General features: G+C 40.5%; 1 protein-coding gene across 1 annotated transcript in view; it reads right to left on the bottom strand.

Annotated features, from left to right (window-relative positions):
• MMP20 (matrix metallopeptidase 20) overlaps positions 1-16787 on the bottom strand; it is a 51010-nt gene extending 34223 nt beyond the window's left edge. The window contains exons 1-6 of the mRNA XM_027095691.1: positions 16662-16787; positions 10105-10352; positions 6322-6470; positions 4043-4168; positions 3085-3246; positions 648-789 (exon numbers count right to left, since the gene is read on the bottom strand). Of these exons, the coding sequence (XP_026951492.1) occupies positions 648-789; positions 3085-3246; positions 4043-4168; positions 6322-6470; positions 10105-10352; positions 16662-16787 (953 nt within the window). The remainder of the gene's footprint in view (positions 1-647; positions 790-3084; positions 3247-4042; positions 4169-6321; positions 6471-10104; positions 10353-16661) is intronic.
• Positions 16788-22012: the final 5225 nt, after the last annotated feature.

Genomic DNA, 22012 nt, shown 5'->3' with positions numbered 1-22012 from the left:
CACCAATATTCCCTCCTTCTCTGTGCTTTCTGACAGCTGATAGTTGAAAAGTCAGGAGGCCTTGAGAAAGAAGGGTTTAGGAAGAATACTAACTTTAGAACCATACACCCATCTATCTATCCACCTGACTATCCATCCATCCATCCATGAATCCATCCATTCTTGCAACAACCTCTCTGTCCATCTTTCCATCTATCCAACCCCCATTAACAAATATTTATTGAGAATATACTATGTGCTCTCGCTAGGGATACAGTGGTGAACAAAACAGACATCAGATAAATCTGGGCTGGTGTCATAACTCAGCCACTTAATACAACTGTGTTACTTTGTGAAGTTACATGTTCTCCTGAGCTTCTGTCTTCATCTGTAAATTTGGGATTCTAACTCTGCTTCACAGTGAAAAAGGTTAGAAGGAACACTGTGCTCATACCAAAAACAGTACAGTGGCAAGAGCACAGTAGGTGCTCTTTGGGTTTTGGCAGTTCCATATCTCCCCAAAGACTCCTGCCTCCCATCCAGATGCCACACAGGACAGCACTTCTGCATGATTGCCACCATGGCAGCAACAAGGTCCTCTAGAGTGACGTGTGTCTGGATACGGAGCTGAGTTCTGATAAGAGTTGGTGGCATGTCTTAATGCTTACCGGTCCCTGAAGAACAGGAGCTCCTTTCCCAGCATTGTCACAGCATCAAAGGCTGAGCTGGAGTCACAGAGGTCGGGGATAGAAGGATTATGAGGGGGGCTGTGGGGCACAGCGGGCTTCCCTGGGAATGTCTTCCGAGGTCCTAGGATTCAAAGCAACTTGGTCAAAATGGTACCAGGAATGTAGAGTCTGTGCACTTCTGCTCCAGGGACCTGCTTTCACTGTATATGACAAGGTAATAAAGAGCATGGCTGTCGATGACAGGCAGACCTGGGTTTGAATCCCGGCTTCATTAGTTGCTGACTTGTGTGATACAGGTGAACCTCTCTAAGCCTCCGTTTCCTCATAGTAAAATGGGGCAATAATGGTACCTACCTCAGAAGGTTTTTGTGAGAATTAAATAATGCCTAAAAAGCACTTAGTGGAGTGCTGGGCATATAATAAAAGTTCCCAAAATGGTAACTATTATTTCATTACTATGCATAATTTCTTTGATAGCTACGTGTGTTTCAAATTAGGAATCTATTTTGAAAATTGCCTCTGATTTTTTTTCTTTTTGATAATTAAGTACTCTTGTTCTCAATAAGATTATAACTTTCTTGTGTGTTTTCTTATTGTTTTCAAACAACTTCTGGGTGTCCTTCCCTGTGCACAAGCCTTTTCTTAGGCACCCAGAAGAGACTGAGCGAATTCTTGGGGCACTGAAGTACCTTGGAAGTGTTTGCCGTTTAAAGTTATCTTCTGGTGGACCCTCTTGGAATGTAGGACCCGCCCTTTAGGAGAGGTGCTGGTGAGTTTTCATCCCCCATCCTGTTCCTGAGGACTGTCTGCCAGCTACAGAAGAGTGAGCTGGGGCTGCCTGAGCCACTGCCCCTCGCAGGTCTCTGTGCTTGATGGAGTCTTGTTGTGACCAGAGCTGAGGATCAGGGAAGGAGTGAAGCACAGGGAAGGGTCCACTAAAAGTGAGAGATGGGTGAGATCAGGGTGGAGAAGGGTCAGCAATGGGGCGAAGATCTGAGCTGGGGTGCAGCTTTGGGAAAAGATCAGAAACTGGAAATTGGTCTGATCAGAAGTGTGCTGCCAGGCACTCTACCAAAGATCAGGGTGCTCAGGTGGTCAGGGGTGGCTGATGTGTGTGCTTCTTGGCAATATAAAACCATGTTTCTGCATTTTGTTCACCTGTGTAAAAATAGCCATGTCAAAATATATGCTGCAGCTCCTGGCCGAGTAAGAGTGGCCATCAGATGGTGGTGACTCTCTAGTGCACAAGGACCCATAAAGGGCAGGCATGGATTTGGAGTGGGTTCTTCTTGGTGGCCACAGGAAGTGTTTCACATTGGAGTCCTAGGGCCAAATGTGTTATATGGAGAGATTCACAGTATTTTTTCTTCCTGTCAATCAAGGCCGGAGCAGGACTGCCATATACCCCTCTCTGAAGGGATACAGCTGGCCGAACACTTTTGGGGATGAAATTTGTCTTTTATGCCTCAGGTAAAATCTGACTGCCCATTTCTGTGTCCCCATTTCTGACTGCCCAAATCTGTGTGCCCATTTCTAAGCAGCAGATGGGCTGGCTGGCATGCAGGAAACATGGGCGAGCTGGGCTCTACAGACCCTTTTCTAGGCTGAGAGGAAAAGGAGGGACTCCTATAACTAAAGCCTGAATAACCAGGCTCTGAGGCTTAAGGAAAAGTCAGTTTCCTAGATTCTTCAGCTTTTATCCATCAAACACAAAAAAATGTCAAGGTCTAATGATGTTTCAAGATTTCATCTCATGGATTAACAGATTTTTCTTTCTGTTAAGCAAAATTGGATATAGAGTTCCTAATAATCCTTTATTACCTTTGAAAGAATGTTAACGCTTGAGATCATTTTGAATATTTTGGGATAGTTACTGTCTTTGAGCCTCAGCTTTCTCAACTATCGAATAAGGAAAACATTTCACACCCCACAGGCTGATCCTGAGGATGGTACGGAGATGACTCATATGAGCATGATTTACAAACTGAAGATTGCCTATATGACTGAATGGTACAGTTATTACCATCATCATTGCTATTTTTAGGAAGATAAGGTCACTTATCTGCAAATGGATAAGTGTGATATATATGAACTATAAAAAATATCCATCTTCTCCCAATGTCTGACTCCTGATCGACACTCAAAATACACACAAATGATTGTATTTTCTATGGCCATCAAGGGACCAAAATGCTCCGGAGGAAAGATGTAAAATTTAATTGTACATCTTACAAAAGAAAGCAATACTCATATCTGGTAAATAAGCTCTTCATAAGAGGGCATAGCTGGGGCTGTAGTTTCTAGCTTAATCTTCACTTATGTAGGTAACTTCTGACAAAGTATACTTTCTTTAAGTTGGAGACCAAATGCCTGTCACTTTCAGGGTTTGTGGTCAAAAAAAGTGTAGTGATTGTACCGTACAGTGCCTGGATCCCTTTCACATCATCCTTGGGAAGGTGGAATCCATAGGGATGCTGATACTTATAAGTTGGGTACATCAGTGCTGATGGGTCTGTGGAATGGGCCAGGCCCAGTGCGTGGCCAAATTCATGAGCAGCAACGGTGAATAAATTGAAACCTAGACAATATGAGAGAGAAAAAGACAGCATCAGCACAAGGTTTTATTTTCAACATTTCCTGTCTTCACAGGAGAATTTATGCCCAAATCACAGTTTATTCATTTTCTTTTCATAACTGGGTTATTCAAAGGTTGGTAGGTTGTCCTGGCACTTAACTTTGCTGACTTTAGTCCAGTTCTCCCCACCTTGGCTAGGAAGGGCTTGGGGGTGGGAGAAGATGGAAATGTAAATCAGTTCATTTTGTTCATTGTCAATGGTGCTCAGTAGATTGATAAAGAAGGGCCTTAGATCTAACAGTGGCAATAATACCTAGATTTAGGCCACAGATGCCTTACTAGTTCCCTGCCTACTCCCTTTTATCTACACAAGTTTCACACTGAAGATTTCCACATGACATGCATGATGTTCTAGAACTTTTATACCCATCCGCATCGTACTTCTCAGGAAAGTACTGACTCCCCTCAGGTCATTTCTGAATATAGCCTATTTCCAAGTACAAGTAAGAATCAAAAAATATTATGTAGTTGAAGAAAAATTGAGCTGTGTGTTGAGTAGGGGATTGCTGCTTCTTGAGATTATACACTATGAACCAGAGATCAGAAAAGTCTACAGCACATTTGAGGGTGGATCTTTTTCCCTTACGGTGTTCCCTTTTGGATTTTTGGCTTACTTGTTTTTCCTAGCCAGCCCCCCTAGTTAAAGGGTGGCTTGGGACGTTGAACCTCAAGGTTTCATGATGGAGGCCCAGAAGAAGGTACAATATTTTCCAGGTTATGGTGAATTGTGCATATATACCATTCATTCCCATAGTCCACTTCTCAGCATTGTCGAAATGTGTATCTCCTCCCAGGCCTTCTCCAGGTGCAAATGCATGGGCTAGAGTCCCCCGAGGCCCATCGAATGGATAGGAATCCCCGTGATCTAAACAAGTGGGGAGAAACACCAACAGGATTTAGTCTTTCTAGCAATTTTTGAAGGGTACCTAATATCACAGTGAACAGAAAACTTTTTCAATAGCATTGACACTTCTCATACAAATAGGTTTACTTTTCAATATTCATTTTTTTATAAGAAGAAGCTCACATGCCAATGAGTAACCTATCCATTAAAAAAATAAAAGGGTTATTTTGTATTTTAAAGATAGTAAGCATTAAAAATAAAAAATGTTCTTTTGATATTGTATTTGTTGCAATGTCTATTAATTGGCACAAGGCATACTGTAGACTATGACCATGCCACAGATTACAAAAGGAGAAAGAGCGGATGGTCATTCAATCGCAACCTCGTCCACTGACTGGAATGTGAACACGTTGGCAGAGTGCTTTCAATGTATGATTCGGGGTTAGGTGGGGAGGGATAAATTAGGAGTTTGGGATTAAATATACACACTACTATATATAAAATATAACCAACAAGGACCTACTGTATAGCACAGGGAACTATACTCAATATTTTGTAATAACCTATAAGGGAAAAGAATCTGAAAAAGAATGTATATATATATATATATATATATATATATATATATACACACACACACACATATATATAACTGAATCATTTTATTGTACACCTAAAACTAACACAACATTGTAAATCAACTATACTTCAATAAAAAATAAAATTAATAAGAAAAACAAAAAACCAAACAAAAATATGATTTGACTAAGACAATTATAGTAAATTGAACAAGTGTGTGCTTTCTGTTTCTAGAGCACAATATAATTTAAGGAAGCATCAAAAAAAGAAAAAGAAAAATTCTCTGTAATTTTGATATACTTTCATGCATAAAACTCATGAAAGCAATAAAGGTGTTTATAAAATTACAACTTTCAAAGCTTAATATGCTTTTGTATTATTATCTACATTTAATTAAAAGTTCATTACAAATATAATAGAAAAGGAGGAAGAATAAAACGAGATATTATAGAAACTACATTTCACAGTTTTTCAGGATTTTCGTGAGGATACCTTGTTTTATTAAAAACCAACAAAACAAATTCTGGTGTGCCATTTCCCAGGTTTCAGTGCAATGTTGTTTAATCAGATTACATGCCCTGAAGGCCTGGTTAAATGGCAGCACAGTCCCTAGTTAACTCTGTTTTAGGGAACAGAGCACAAGCTTGGAAGATCAAGAGACAGCCAGATGTTAACTCCATCACCTCCAGAGCTGCCCTGAGCCCACTGCCCTGCTAGTTCACTGGGGGGTGGCCTTGGTCCTCTGGGAGAACAGGATCTGCCATGGACCAGGCCACACCCAGGGCCACCTCTCAAGGGGTCACACTCAGGACTTACTTGATCTTCTCTCTCCCAGCTTCTAAGCATGTATTTCCCCAGTGACATCAGATTAAAATTAAGATAAGGACTTGAAATAGGACACTTAGAAATGTTATCTGTGAAGGGGAAGAGGCAGTGATACTCACCTTGACTCTGAGGAAACTGAGAGGGGAAAGGAATTACATGGTCTTTCCATCATCTACTACTAGACATGCTTCTCTGAAAAGGGCTCCACTCCTCGCTGCGGGGAGTTGGGGGATGGAGAAGTGGGCAGGTTGGAGGCAGGCCTGGCATCTCCAAAAGATGGTATGCAAGTGTGGACAAGACGGCAATGCCAGTCACTCTCCTAAACATTGCTGCACGGGAAAGCTGTCAGGGCTCCTGTGAAATTAATCCTCAGTGAGGATTCAAGGTGGGACATCCTTGGCTAATATGGGAGGGGGTATATGGCGATGGGTATCATCATGGGAATAGAATGAGGTCAGATGACCTTCTAGCCAATGGGAAAGTTAAATCTGACAGCATTTGTCCCTGATGGGGCAATACCACTATGAAAGCTGATTATGCTGAGTCCATTCTACAGCTCAGTCTAATGATGTCAAGAAATGCTGAGAACTCCTCTGGTTTTATATTCTGGCCAGACGAAGATTGTGACTTTGCCATGACCTTGTCCTCTGCCCTTCACAACTGTGTGAAGGAGGATTGTGCTGATCACATGGATTAAATACTGTAGAAGGAAAAGTGTTGAAACATTTCTCCTCTGATTAGTAGACAAAATCTAAGAAGCACAACAGTACCTCCAGTTTCAAAAGATATCATAATATCTGCTTCTCCTGAGTTTATTCTGACAAAGCTCAGAGGGACGGCACTACTCCAGGCCTGCAGGGCCATCTCCACTGCTTTGTCCACTTCTGCAGAAGTCATGGAAGGTGTGTATTTGGATATTCTGTGAAAACAGAAGGAACATGTTTTGCTTTCAGTAAGTGCTCCTAAGTGAAGAAAGCAAGAATTACATCAAGGTTGTATTAAAAATAAAAATATTGAACATAAATCTACAACTTAGATTTTTTTCTCCAAAATAATAATTCTTATTTTGCTTTCATATTTGTTAAATTACTGAAACATGTTAAACAGTAAGAAAAATGAAGGGGAGAAATGAAAGAGTTGAGATAATCTGGTGCTGAAACAGTTTGGCTTTCATTGTTATTATATATCACTAACTTTAAAGAATAATACCTTGTGTAACTTTAAGAGTAGCCGGAAGTCCATTTTCCCTAAAGTGGTTTTAACTGAGAAGGGACCTCTTTCCCCAAAAGGTACTGAAAATTTTCAATTGTAAAAAATAAAAACACAGAGTTTTGAGAGTTTTCATATTCTTGTTCAGAGACCATCAGGATTTCTCCAGGGCCATGGGGGAATGTTTTTTCTTAAAATAATATGTATCTTAAAGGGGAAGTGCTAGCTCCTCACAATGATGCTCACTTGAACTGAAAAAGGCTTGAGTCTTTCATTAAATCCTGGCCTGGCAATGACATCAGAAGGCAGAAAAGTACAGAGCATTTTGGACAAACAGTGGGCAGAGACAGTTGGTGTTTTTCTAGGACATGCCATGCTGCAGGCCAGGGGCTGGGGGCTCTTGGCAGTATGTAAAAGAAGGGCGGGAGAAAGGAACTGCCATCCAGAACCTTGGGCTCAGATGGAATCATGGGTGCAGAGTTAGAAGTGAATTCTGTGAGAGTCAATCTTGAGAGCAGACACCTAGCCAACTTTCTCTTTCTGTAGCTCCTAGTCCAGGCCCTTGCACATAGTAGGCACTTAGCAAACACTTGCTAAGTGGATGAACTAATGAATAAAATCTAGCGTTTTTTAGGGCCTACTCAGTAGTTCTCAAAGTTTAGGACTTGTGATAACTACTTAGGAAACTTGTTAAACACACATGTATGATCCAGAAATCTGCATTTAACAAGTATTCTAGGTTATTCTGATGCAGGTGGTGCATTCTCAGCCAGAAACCAACAGTGGTTATCCTGGGAGTCCAAAAGGAAGGGACCATGTCCCACAGAGAGGATGGGAAATAGCTAAACCTCAGTAATGGGAAATAGCTAAACCTCAGTAATGGAGAGAGAAGGATCAAGGAGATCTCTAACTCCAGGGACTGGGGGAGGGAGGTAGAGTGTCTGGGGGGAAACCAGAAGAACCCTTGAAGGGACCATTAGTGTTTTCAGAATATGCTACGCCCACTGCATAATATGAAACTGTGATTTATCATGGCTCTGTGTAGTTGGTATCTCGAAATTCGCTCACATTATAGACAAGCTATCCATTCCCACAGAGCTGCCTGTGTGTTGGGCTGGAGAAGACAGAGATGGAGAAGGGACGACACCAGAAAGGAAGAGCACATGGACAGAGGTCCTGATCCAGGGTCTGGAGACCGACACAGCAGCAGTGATGACAGCTAATGTTCTGTGAATACACACTACGTGCTGGACCTTGTTCTAGGCACTTTTAAATGTGGTACGCACTCTAACGCTCACAGTAACCTTCACAGATGATAGTAACACTCTACGTTTTATGACTAGTCAGGACTTGAGCCCAGTTCTTTACGACTCCAAAGCCTATGCACACAAGCACTATGCTATATTTTGTCTTTTGCAGTCCTTTGGGCTATGTTAAAAGGAGTTATTCTGAGATCCAGTAGCTATACAGACAGAGTACTAAGATAGTCTCTAGTTCCTTTTTGGGTGGGGCGGGGGAGAAGGAGAGTTGTTTGGAAGCAACTGGATGGGCAGTGTGGAGGGTGCTTTTGGGACTGCCCAAAATATTATCACAAGAATATTATACTTCTTTAAGTCCCAAATTAGCTTGATCTCTCCCCTTGTCTTTGCTGTGCATAATCACTGACTAAAATTCTATGATACAGTTTATTTTAAGAAATGACAGAAAAAACTTCATGAGTTTATATAAAATATTTCTGTCTTGCCCTTAATCATCTCATAATCTTTTGGGTGTTTAATTCTTTATAGGGTGTTTCTTCCCCAAATGCTTTGATTTTTGTGGAATTCTTATGCTGGAGCAGAGGCTAATAATTGTGTTCAGCACCAGCTTAATGGACTCTTAGGCTCATAGCAACTGACAAGTGGCCTAGAGGAATCATCTGATCTCTCTTTGGGTTTGAGCCCCCATTTGATCACAGGGAATCACTGGTGTGCTGCTACAGTTTAACAACCAGTTCTATGACCAAAACTCCTCATCTGTAGGGTTTGCTGATTTCCATACCCTAAGTACCCTCACTATGGCTAATTTCAACAACCAACTTGCCATGAGTGAACGTAAAGTTGGGAGGAGATGAGTAGCAGCACATCATTTCCATCATACAGATAAGAGATGTAAATGACCTCGTGAATATAGATAATAGTAAAATGTAGTATAATAATTAGGAAGCACCATGGACGGTCCAATGGAGGAGGGTGGACCAACCTGGGAAGGAGGCCTGTACTGGCCCCACAAATGGATGCAGGCTGAGGGGCTGGAATTCTGGCCTGAAAACCCAGAGTACAGTGAGGGTGTAGATTCTGGTTGGGTGAATGAGTCCTCTTGGATCATGCGGAATCCTTGTTCCGCCTGGGACAGGAGGAATCCAGAGGATGGCCAGGTGGGGGCCAGGCTCAACTGTGGAGGTGGAGGGGGGTAAGGTGGGAGATGCGAGAGCCTGGGGCTAGGGGCTGACTGGCTCCCGCTTTGCCTACAAGTCAGGCTCAGATGTCACTGGCCAGTCCCTGGGTGACTTGGTGGCTCCCTCCATGTGCTGCCACAGTTCTCTGCTTAGACCTGTAGTTTCACACTTCTCACCCGGAGCTGCGACTGTTTGTATGCGTGTCTCCCCCAAAGAAGAGGAAAGGTGATCTACTCACCTTTACAACTCCAAAATTGAATGCCTATGGTAGACATTTAATAAATTGTCAATAAATTATTATTGGAATTAATAAAAAATTAATTTATCAGTAGGTGAGTTTATTTACTTCTGATTTAAAAGATTGTTTTAAGAAAACTGGTTGGTACCATCAGGTTATTAATCCTAGACTAGTTTATTTTTCTTTAGAGAAAAATGTGTTGTCTCTGATAAAATTGTAATGCCTAAAACGGCCAGCCATTATGATACTCTTGAGATCATATTTTCTAGTGAATTCTCCACTGTCATTTTCTCAAGATTAGACCTAAAAATTGCTTATGCTCTCTTATGATTGTGATGAGTCATGTTTTTTTTTTTTTTTTTTTTTTTTTTATGGTACGCGGGCCTCTCACTGTTGTGGCCCCTCCTGTCGCGGAGCACAGGCTCCGGACGCGCAGGCTCAGCGGCCACGGCCCACGGGCGCAGCCGCTCCGCGGCATGCGGGATCCTCCCGGACCGGGGCACGAACCCGTGTCCCCTGCATCGGCAGGCGGACTCTCAACCACTGCGCCACCAGGGAAGCCCGAGTCATGATTTTTATACAGATCAGAAGGAAGATATTTTTAAATGAAAAGAAAGAAGGAGAGAAAGGCTCTTTCTCTCCGAATTTGGAAAGACTCGATCTCATTACCTGTATGTCAAAGTATTTTTTTTCCATTTGGGTTCACCTGGGAAGAGGCGATAGTTTGCCACATCAGGAACTCCACAGCGAGGCCTCTTGATCACATCCATGGTGGCCCGGTCTAACTTCCCGGTGACTCGGAGGCCGAAGAAAGCCTGCAGCTCCTTAATGTTTTTAACCATGGAATTGCCTCCTCTTGCAATCATCTCACCAATCTGGTGCCCTCCTTTCTTTGTGTAATATTTGTCAAGGTATGCCTGAAATGGAGATGCAGGCTGACATCCACAGCACAATCTCTGGACAACACTTATGCTCAGGTAAGACAGGGACGGTATTCTTGATATGCTAAAGATAGTGTGCAGAGCATATTCCCACTTTTGAAAAAATTAGATATATTTGCATAGATGAAGCTTAGACAGATATATGCCAAGTTATGAACAACAATTGTCTTTGGGTGGTGGGATTTTAGATTTTTTTATGTGCGTGCCTTTTATACTTTTTCTACAATGAATAGTTGTTTGAAGAGAAAAAAATAATGGAAGGAGAATAATGTGAACATTTCCCACGGACCATTTATTTGTCATTGAGGTCTTTACCAATTTGTAAAACAAAGACTCTCCTATTTTTCTAGTAAGCAGTTATTTGTGTCGTATTTTCATTATACATTATGCAAGATCAGTATGTTCTTAACTCTCTGCGGCTTTATATTGCATCCTCTCATCTTATACAAAGGCAGCAGGTCAATCTGTTTCCCAGCTGAGACTTTTAATTAATTCAGGTGTGTTCAATACATGGGGTGCAAATTGTTTCCAAGGGGCATGTTTCCTAGGACTGGCTCTTTGCCCCTTGAAGCAAATGAAATTAGCCATAAATTATAAGGCTTTTACTTGCGCTTAAAGGCTTAAAACCCTAATGTACCACTCAAAACACTCTGTATGACTTCTTGGGTGAAGTGAGTGAGACAGGGTCGTGAAAATGCAGGGTCAGAGCCTGCTGTTGGCCCAGGAATTTCACCCACCCAACTTATTTCAGGAAAACAAAAAGCAGCTAAATCTTTATATCTATATTTTATTAAATATAAAATTTTATATTTGTATATTATTATAAGGTACTTATTTGTTGTATATAAATAATATTATTTATATATTTTTGAAAAATATTTAATGGCATGGAGTAATGAAGTCAATATAATGGCAATATACTGAGAAAGTTAGAAGTAAAATATTTATACATAATTTCATAAATAAAATTGTATAATGTAAATATATTATATTCATGTTTATTATATCTGTATATTAATATAATAATGTTAACATCTATATTAACACTTAAAATTAAGACATTAATCAAGACATTGATAATTAACATATATATAATTTATAATGAACATAAGTAACATAAATAATGGAAGGAAATAAGTCTGAATATTAATCTTGTTTATCTCTGGGTGTTAAAATTATGGGTGACAATTTATTCTTTATCCTTTCCTATATCCCAAAGTTTTCTGCTATGAACATGAACTGTAATTGTTAAGGAAAAAAAGAAAAGGAGTAAGACTCGCTCACTTGTTTGGACAAGGTGTTCTGTGTCCTTACTGTGGGGTCAACCAATCCTTACTCCTTGCCCTGCTTATGAGAGGAGCTCACTTCCCTGGTGGTCGTTCTTTGTAAAAATCTTACTGAGATGAGAGCCCAAGAGGAGGAAAAGGGCGATGGAGCCCTGAAACAAAGCCCTGCTCTTTGTTTCAGGGCAGGTGCCCTGAAACAAAGGTGTAACTATTTGCTTTCATTTCCATGTCTGGTTAGGCCATTTTAAATCAACATTTTATGTTCCTGATCTTTTTGGCAGGATGACGTTGATTCTCTGAGCCATTCTGTTTGCTCAAGCTGATGCTGAGATAACACGATGCTCATGGTAAGTCTGAATTACTCTCTTCAGAGGTGAGCTCTGTGCGGAAAGCCAGATGCTTCATATTTTCTAAGGCCGTTTTGATTTCAAATATTTTATTCCCTTGTTAGGTTATGTGTTACACTTACACTCTAAATTCTAATTTTGGTTTTATGAAATATGGTCATATAAGAAGATGCTTCTGATATATTAAGTGAAAAGAGGTTTACAACTATTATTATAGTACAAGCCACCTTTGTAAACAGAAGTCTGTGCATATTAATACACACAGATATATAGTCCTAAACTAGGACTAGGATGAGGAAGTGGGTGGGGGTTTGCCAAATACTCAATGATCAAGAAAAATAATGTTTAATGAAATATTTTTGGAAAAAACAAAAATTAATGCATAAAATCTGTGATGGACAAAATATCAACATTTTAAATAAAGACAGGGTCCAAGCTTGTGTCACTCCTTCATGTTAGTCCCAGCACTGAGTCATAGAAAGGGTTTTGAAATATGTAAACTAAGGGATTAACCGTGGTTATATTTTAGTGATGGAACTGAGAATAATTCATTTTTAGTTATATATGTTTTATATATATATTTTTCAAAATATGCTTAAGATGCTAGACCTGCAACTCAAAAGGTTTAAGGCAAGTCATAGTAAATAGGATTAAAACTATCTTTAAGGAAGTAAAGATAAAATCAAAAACTATTTCTACTTAAAGAGACCACAAGGATTGGTTACTGCAGTGACACAGGTGAGTTGCTCCCTACTGGGTGCTCCCACGGAATGTGGTTCTTAGACTAGTGAACACCTGCCACCTTTTACCATAGTCTACCAGCTTCTCAACACTCTCACCTTTGGTTTCTCAGGCTGGGGATCGTGATGCCTTCACAGATATGGCCCCGGCCTGACCCAGTTCTAGGTGCAGAGTAGATGTTCAGTTACCATTTGAGCTATTTTTCTTTAGGTAAAATATAGAAAATATGCTTCTTTGAAGAATTATCAAGCTCTCTGAAGTACAGAGAGCCCAAATTATTCTGTACACTTTCTTGCCAAAGTTATTGATGAAGTTTTAGCATACTTTTCAGAGTCAAAATGTTCAGTTAGGCACAAAGATGCCCACTTAGAACTGTGTTTGTGTTCTATTCTAACACTTGTGTGCTGTTGGCTCAACACCTAATTGTGGGCCTGGGTCAAAGATTTCAGGACTCACCAGAATTGTCCTACGTGCCTCACCACCCTCCGTACTCCCCCACTGTTGAAACCACAGGAGTCTAGGGTTGGCAATATGGTGGTCCCCTCTCCGTGTCTCCAACAATATTTGACAGATAAGAATAGCAGAGGCCTCGAGGGCAGTCCCAGAAGCTAGTGGCCCAGGTCCCCCTCCCAACTCTTCTTTCAGTGCCCTTTCCTAGTGTCCTTCCTGAGAGTGAAGAGCTTAAAGTTCAGATTTAAGTGTGCTTCAGGACAAGGTGAAGTTCAAGATATGGTTCTTCAATATTTCTTTCTGTTTTGGCTAAGCCACAGGAATGGAACTGTGGGAACTTTTTGTTGTGTGACAAATCCTAGGTTCTAAAAATCTTGGGCAATTCCTTTTGGTGTCAGGTTTCTCGTCTATAACATGGGGCTGGTGTCTATCCTACCCATACCAGTATGAGGATCCAGTGAGATCCTTAGTGTGAAAATACTTTGAAATGTATCAAAAGACTTTAAAATGTATATACCTTTTTACTCATTAATTACACTTCTGGAAATCTATCCTGAAAAAAATAATCCTTTAGGTTAGGCTGATGTACAAAAATGTTCATAGAAACATTATTCATATGGAAATATTCCATGTATCCAACAAAGGAAATGGCTAAATAAATTATAACTCACTTATATTCTGAAATATTTGTAACTTTATAACATGATCTTTATGAACATAGTATAAAATCAAAATTTTATTGTGTTATAATAATAAGAAAGGTAGGAACCAAATTTTGAGTATAATGACAATTAAAAAATATCTTTATGCACAGAAAGTAAAATGGTCGTAAAAGTACCTGAATTTAACAGTTTGTATTTGGAAGGTTTTTTGTTTATTTTCTTTAATTATAAGCTCATAATAATGTGATTATAAAAGCTCATATTATTTTAAGAACAATTTAACAGCCTGTATTAAATGTTGTATTGATATTATTATTTTAAAAAAAAACAAACAAAAAGTAGAATAAAACTCTGGATTATGAGACTAAGTATGTCATCATTTTCCAAGCCTTTATGATAATTAGCCAATCAGAATTTAAAAGATACAAGTGGGCATTAAATCAACTAAAAACCTGTTTATCTTTTCAAGCATAGATTATCGTGTTCATGGGTTTAGGAAGAAGCGAATAGTATTTGGAAACGTTTCCTGCCTCGAGTTTCCAGGCACAGGAAACCATTTGTTATCTCTTAGTGAGCGATCTAGAAAGAAGAGAACAGTGTAGAAGGGGCTTAACCTGACCTGGACCCCCAGGCCCCAGGTGTATGCTGGTCTGGCCTGACTCTGGGACTCAGCCAGTATCTTCTTGCCATGCTAGCCCGATGCTCCAATCCAAACTCTTTCAGTCCCCGGCTGCTGCACTCGCTCTTTTCTCTGCCTGGACTGCTCTGTCTCCAGATCTTCACACGACTGTGAAGTTCAGGTTCACGTAGCTCTTTATCTCAAATATCACTTCCTCAGAGAATCCTTCCTGGACTACTCAAGTGAAAATGCCCCCCAGGGTCCCAGTAACTCACTATCATCCTAATTTATTTTTTAATATCACTTGGGGACTTATTGACTGACTTGTTTGTCTCCTCCCAGCATCTTCCCACTCCTCCATCATCCCCATGCCAGCGCCATAAGAACAGGGACTTGACTTGTTTTGTTCACTGATGTTTGTCCAGTGCTTAGAACAGGTCCTGGCACATAGCATACAGTAAACTTTCAATAAATAATTGCTGAATGAATGAACTTAAGCTATTTTAATGAAATAAGCCTATTTTCATGTCATTTCATTTGTTGTATTGTAAGGCTGCCTAAGTTGTTAAATATTTCTATAAACTATAAGATGGGACAGTAATTCTTTCTAGGCACTGGGATCCACTTGAGAGGTTTGCCCTGATCATTCCAGCTTGCTGCCATGGCCTCAGCATGACCCTCCTTCTGGAGGTCCCAAAGCCTCTAGTTTCTGAATCAGGGTGGCATGAGGCTGGGTGATGGAAGATTACCTTTGGGGAGAAGGGATTCAAAGCTTGGTGCCACCAGCAAAATACAATTTGAAATAGACCCCCAGTATTGTGAGATATGTTATTTGGAATTTAGTTCGTCTGAAAGTGGGCTCAAGTCAAAGGAGGTTCAATTCAACAGGTCTGTGCTCGGCATCCACTGTGCTGTTTACATGCAGGGCTGATGTTCAAAATGTTTAACGACTGGTGTGGCAGGGGGATGGACCAATTAGAATGGAAGAGTGGTGTAAACAGTCAGTAGGGACACGCCGGTGTGTACAGGTGAAAATCAACTCTGCAATGTGTACCCAGGTGTAGCCTGGCAGGTAGGAAAGCAACCCTGAGGCAGGGTTGGCAATCACAGATGTGCTATCATTTTGCCAGACACTTGAAACAAAGGCCCTGGTGCAAAAACATCTCACTTACACACCTTTCATGAATGTTGGAAATTCCTTCATTGAAGACTTTTTCTTAAGGTTAAAGTTCGTCACTTCCCTTTAAATGTTAAAAACAAAACACTTGGAAGCAAATATACATCGAATCACTTTGAGTCACACTTAGTCTTTGAAGAAATTCTGATATGTATTATTTTATCAGATCCTCTCCGACAGTCAGGAGAGATTTTAAAGGAGGGGAAGGTACAGAAATTGTAAGTAAATAAGGTACTTGGTGAATATGCTTTAGAGAGGAGAGACCCTCACATGAGAAGCAGGTAGCCACCCAGCAAAATCTTGGTTCACTTCAAATTTTTTTTTTTTTTTTTTTTTTGTGGTACATGGGCCTCTCACTGTTGTGGCCTCTCCTGTTGCAGACGCGCAGGCTCAGTGGCCATAGCTCACGGGCCTAGCCGCTCCGCGGCATGTGGGATCTTCCTGGACTGGGGTACGAACCCGTGTCCCCTGCATTGGCAGGCGGACTCCCAACCACTGCGCCACCAGGGAAGCCCGGTTTACTTCAAATTTTGATCAAGTTTGCCCTGAGTACAAGAGCCATTTTTCTAAAAAGTGAACACAGGAAATCTTTCTGTTGCGACTGTTAGGAATCTTAGCACTAAGTTTCCGACCCACCTCTACTGTGCAAATCTTACACTTTGATTTTTATTTTTCTGCCCTTATTTTTCCTCCTACGTTGCTCCTCAAATACTTCTTTTGTCTTTTTTTGTAATGCATGTATTTTTGCTAGCCGCCTCAAATTCTGTGTGCAGCAAGATACCTGGATAGACATTCATTCATTTATTTATGCAATCATGCAACACAGGCACTCAGTGTGTACCAGACACCAGCCTTAGCTGTACAGGGGATCATATCCATTAGACTTTAGTGGACTTAGAAGATGATTTCAAAGCCATAACAGATTTTCCTTATTTTCTCATTATCCCCTTTAGGTTTTCTGGGGCAGGAGGGGGAAGAGGGAATTGTGCAAAGATTCACAAACCTGTGCGAGGTGGTAGCTGTTCCTTGAGGTCCTGGGAGTGGCTGCAAATAGGGAGGGGGCTGCAGTGGAAAACTTCAGAGCCGTGACGAGGAGGACAGCAAGGCCAGATGCAGGGAGCACCTTCATCTCCTCCTGGTGGCTTGGTAATTATAGCAGCCTGGGGGATGGCAGACAGTGCACGTTTGCACTTCGACCTTGAGCTGCCTTTATAGAGTCAAACAGGTCTGGGCCCTCAGAGCAAGGATGATTCATGTCTCAAAAGGTAATTATACAGCTCCTTTCTCCACTGATGACGGGGTAACACAGCAGTACACAGGAGTCAGGGAACCTTCACTCTTTGCAATTTACCAAGTGGCAAAACGAGAAAAACAGTCACTTTTAATGCAGTTTTCAGCTACTTACATGAATTGGAGTAAACGTGATTAATTTGAACCCACATCAACTGAAACATTTGATGAGTCTCAGTTTGGGGCTTTTCCATTCTGCTGGCAGAGAAGGTAAATGAGTAGAATATACTTTAACTTGACTTCTACCTCTGGGCTCCCCACACATCTACCCCATTCACCTTCTTCTGTATCCACTTGGACATTTCTCAGAAACAAATGCTGTTTATAATGATGGTTCTGGGACACGTAAGATCCTGAATCATCAAGGAAACATTACATTATACCATGCTGACTTAGGGTGGAAGGTGCACTGGTAATTGTTAGAAAGCTTTTGAATAAGTTAACATAAGAGAGATGTTCTTCATTAACCGAAACCGTCAATTCCCCATTCTCTGTGCACTCTGGTTAACTGGAGTCATACTCTTGTTCCTGGCTCTGATTTGGATGGATCCTGATTTAGAGATAGCATGGAGAAATGGTGTTGTATGGTGGAAAAAGTACTTTGGCATCAGACAAACTGAGATTAAATTTTGTTTAAGATACTTCCTAGCTGGATGACTTTGGGCAAGTTATGTAACCTCTCTGAACATCATTTTTTTTTTTTAATCTGCAAAAGACTGACAGTAATACTGTGTGTAAGCCCCTCATTTTACAGAGGTAGCATAGCATGTGACATGGTGTCTGTGGGTGTCACTTGCATCCAGTAGACCTGGGTTCAAGTCTTAGTTCTGACACTTGTCCATATGACTGAGCAGGTTACTTAATCTCTTTCAGCTGTGGTAATTTTGCCTGAAAAATAGGGAAAAAGGTACCTACTTTGAAGAATTGTCATAAAGGAGTAAATCAGGTCATAACAAAGCCCTCAGCAGAGTGCTCAGTAGACGTCAGCTCTTACAGAATAATGTTCAATTTATCTTTTTACTTTATTACCAGGCACCAGGTAGGCTTTTTTTTTAAATGAATTACTTGTTCTTAAATTATTTCACTCTGGAGTTTTTTTTTTAATTTTTGAAATTTATTTAATTAATTAATTTATTTATGGCTGCGTTGGGTCTTCGTTGCTATGCATGGGCTTTCTCTAGTTGCGGCGATCAGGGGCTACTCTTCGTCGTGGTGTGCAGGCTTCTCATTGCAGCGGCTTCTCGTTGCAGGGTATGGGCTCTAGGTATGCGGGCTTCAGTAGTTGTGGCATGCGGGCTCAGTAGTTATGCCTCGCGGGCTCTAGAGCGCAGGCTCAGTAGTTGTGGCGCACGGGCTTAAGTGCTCTGCGGCATGTGGGATCCTCCGTGGCATGTGGGATCTTCCCGGACCGGGGCTCGAACCCATGTCCCCTGCATTGGCAAGCAGATTCTTAACCACTGCACCACCAGGGAAGTCCCACCAGGTAGGCTTTTAATTAATGTTTTTTGAATGGATGAGTGGATGACTCAATGATTCTCAAAGTGTAGTTCCTGGACTAGCAGCATTACTATTACCAGGGAACCTGTTGGAAACACAAATTCTCAGGCCCCACCCAGACTTACTGCATCAGAAACTGTGGGAATGGGGCCCAGCAGATGCATTTAAACAAGCCTTCCAGGTCATTCTGATGCATGCTAAAGTTGGAAAACCACTGGAGTAGATGAGCAAACAGGATTATGAAGTATGGGATGAAACGAAAATATATACAAAGTGCCAAGAACATCCTGGTCACAGAAAGTATTCAGTATTGCCCTTGCCATCTACAGCAGTGTGTCTTAGTGGTGACATACCTGGTATTTAAAGTCATTTGTGAAGTCTGTTGCAAATAATTTAATACTATTATTTGTTAAATGATAAAAATACATAAATGTCTTACTTTCGCACTTAGGCTAGATTCAAAGTTATTACTATAGTGATCTCTCTCTCTCTTGCTCTGTTTGCATGCTGACACATTTTCCTGCATGAAGAGAAAACAGTGGGGTTATGGCCATGTATGGTGTCTAGTGAATAACCTCAGGTACTCAACGAGAGTTTGTCACACATGTGAACATCATCTCTGTTATATGCTGTGAGGCACACAAAACATGATCCTCAGAAGAAAAAAGAAAGAAAACCACAGATCTAGTAGACTAATTCAACTAACTGAATTATAAGTTCCTTGGAGAATGAATGATATAAAAGTCACGTAAGTTTGTTTTATAAATGAATGAATGAATGTACAAACATATACTCATTGTCTCTTTTTGGTCTAAGTAAAGGAAAATACTATGGCAACAATCTTTCAAAATTTGCATTTATATGTTCTCCTGTCCTCTGCAGTGCTACTACTACACTTTCACAGCAGCTGCCACAATTGAAAAACAAAGAATGAGTCCTTGAAATTTCCCTCTATTTGATCATCTCATTCCCCCAATTTCTCCCCAAACCACTGTTGCAATTCATCGTGATGGCCCCAATGCAGGCAGGGAGTGAAGGAACGATAGCAAGAAATTCTCGGACCTATAGAGAGAAAATACTCTCACCTCCAGAACTCCAAAGAATTTGCTAAGTCCCATTTTTGGAAGTAGACTGAAGTAAATAACTGCTTATAAGGTATGATCTAGATATTTCTAGAAGATTCCAGTATCCACTCTTCAACTGCGTGAATGCAATGAATCCCAATATTCCCAAGTATGACACTTCGATTGTTAAGCGCAAAAACTGAAGAGGAGTAGCAATTTATGTTCTCATAAGTCATTTACACATTAATGTGAGTAGGTATTACCTCAAGGCCAGTGCTAGGCAACACCTTTGACCCTTCTAAAGTGACAAACTCAAGCTGGTAATTTCTTACTAGGTGTTTTTTTGTCCTGACTTTCTCTCTTCACAGGGGAGCAAAAGTTTCCTTTCTTTCTATCATTCTTGTGTCAAATCTAAACTAAATCCAAATCATTCTAACCTAAAAAGATCATATCAAAGCAAGTCAATGACTAAAAGGGAATAGAATGAGAGCCCGTATCACAGAGAAATGTGGAAAGCATAGTATCTGTAGAAAAATCAGATTATAAAAATAATACACATGAAACAGGAGGTTGGTAGCCTCTGAGCAGGGTTGATGTTTTGGGGTCCTGCAGACTTTGTAGAACTTTACACAGAACTAAAGTTTCCATGTACCACTAATGTAAGAGGATAAGCATTTTAAATTACAGAATCAAGTTTACTGCAAAGAACTGCTTTTCTCTAGACCCTAGCTGAATTTGATTCCATAGGGGTTTTAGTAAATCCTCAACATTGAAGTTGCTGAGATGGTGCCTGCTGTGCATGTTATGCACTGATGAATAATTGTTGAATAAATTACTGATTGCCCAGTTGACTTATTAAAGGGCTCTGTATTTAGACAGACCTAGAATTAAATATTGACTTGGTCACTTTCTAGATATATTACTAGTCAGTGTTATTATGTTTCAAGCTATGAAAACCAGTTTTGAATAATTTAAGAGAAATCATTTTTTTTTAAAAGGATATCAGGTAGCTTAGAGAACTGCCAGGAAGCCTGGAGCATCAGGCTGGAAGAACCACCAGGACTAAGGGCAGAAGATACCAGAGCCAAGGAATTATCAGTTGTGGGACCCTTGCCTCTTACTACTGGACAATGTTCCAGCTGGACAGTCAAGGCTACTGCTGCTCTTGTTTCTATGTCTTTTTCTCACTCCCTCAGCATTCAGAGTCTTTAATGAGAAATTCTATTGGTTGGGCCTGGGTCATGTGCCCTCACCCTGATGTCCAGAGGCAAGAAGCAGGCCTCCATACTAAGAGGCAGGACAGCTTCCATAGAGACCACCAATTATATATAAATAAATAAATAAATAAATAAATATGAGATGGGAATATCCCTCAGAGAGAAAATTGGTGCTGGGCAACCAAAGAACAAATCAAAACCAAACCCAGAAAATGTCTACCACAATCTGTGAAACCTCCTAAACTACTCCTGCATTGTCAAACGGTGTGGGGGCGAGGTGGGGATAATACCTATGTCAAGGGATGTTGAGAGGATTAAATGGATGCTTAGTGTTCCGTCCAGTTCATAAATAGGAGACTACAGAATTGCTTTTTGCCATGATTTTCAAAAATTCCACAGAAATATTGTGAAGGATTAATAAAAAATGAATATATGACATTTTCTTACTTCTAAGATACCATTGGCTATTGAATTGACCATTGATTAAAATAACAGTTGTGGGGAAAAAAATAAAGCATTACATCATTAAATGTATACACTGACATGCTATATATTGTTCAAGTGTGTTTTGTCTGTCTTTCACTTCTAGAATGTAAGCTCCATAAGGATAAGGACTCTATCTTTTGTCTGCAGCAATATCCCTAGTGCATAAAACAGTGCCTGGTACAAAATAGGTTTTCAATAAACAGCTGTTGAATAAATGAATGTATGAATGAGTAACTGATTGAATGATTAAAGTTAGGAATAAGAAAAATAAGATTGCCCTTAGGGAGAGAAATTTTTCCTTAATCCATGTAATGAATCAAACAAAGGTGTGTAGCATTACCTTAAGGTATTGAAATTTTTATTAAACCCTTATTATATGCCAGACATTGAGCCAAGCACCTTACGTACATTTTCCACACAACTATAGAACACCTCATTTTACAAATGAAGAAACTTGGGCTTAGGTAAGGTGAATAATTAGTTGAACTGCATGTAGATATTAAGTGGTAGCTCCATGATTTTAACCCAAATCTGTCAGAGCTCAAAAATCTGTGTTCTTGACAGTTACAGGAATACATACATTGATGCATGTGCCATGCAGTGTCCTAGGGAACACTGGGCTCAGAGTTGGCTGGAGGTGGACCACTTGGCTGACCCCGTGGCCAGGCAGCTTCCTAGCACTCCCACGAGTCTTGCCTACACTGAAGGGGGACCAGCCAACCTGCCCAAGCTCCCTGACTGATGCTATTTCTCATTGCAAATGATTAAACTCTTTCTCTGGTTTCTACATCTCAATCTCT

This window comes from Aethalodelphis obliquidens, unplaced genomic scaffold, assembly GCF_003676395.1.
Source record: "Aethalodelphis obliquidens isolate GAN/ISIS:26980383/991018 unplaced genomic scaffold, ASM367639v1 scaffold93, whole genome shotgun sequence".
Lineage (NCBI taxonomy): Eukaryota > Metazoa > Chordata > Mammalia > Artiodactyla > Delphinidae > Aethalodelphis > Aethalodelphis obliquidens.
This window is presented reverse-complemented; position numbering and strand designations above follow the sequence as displayed.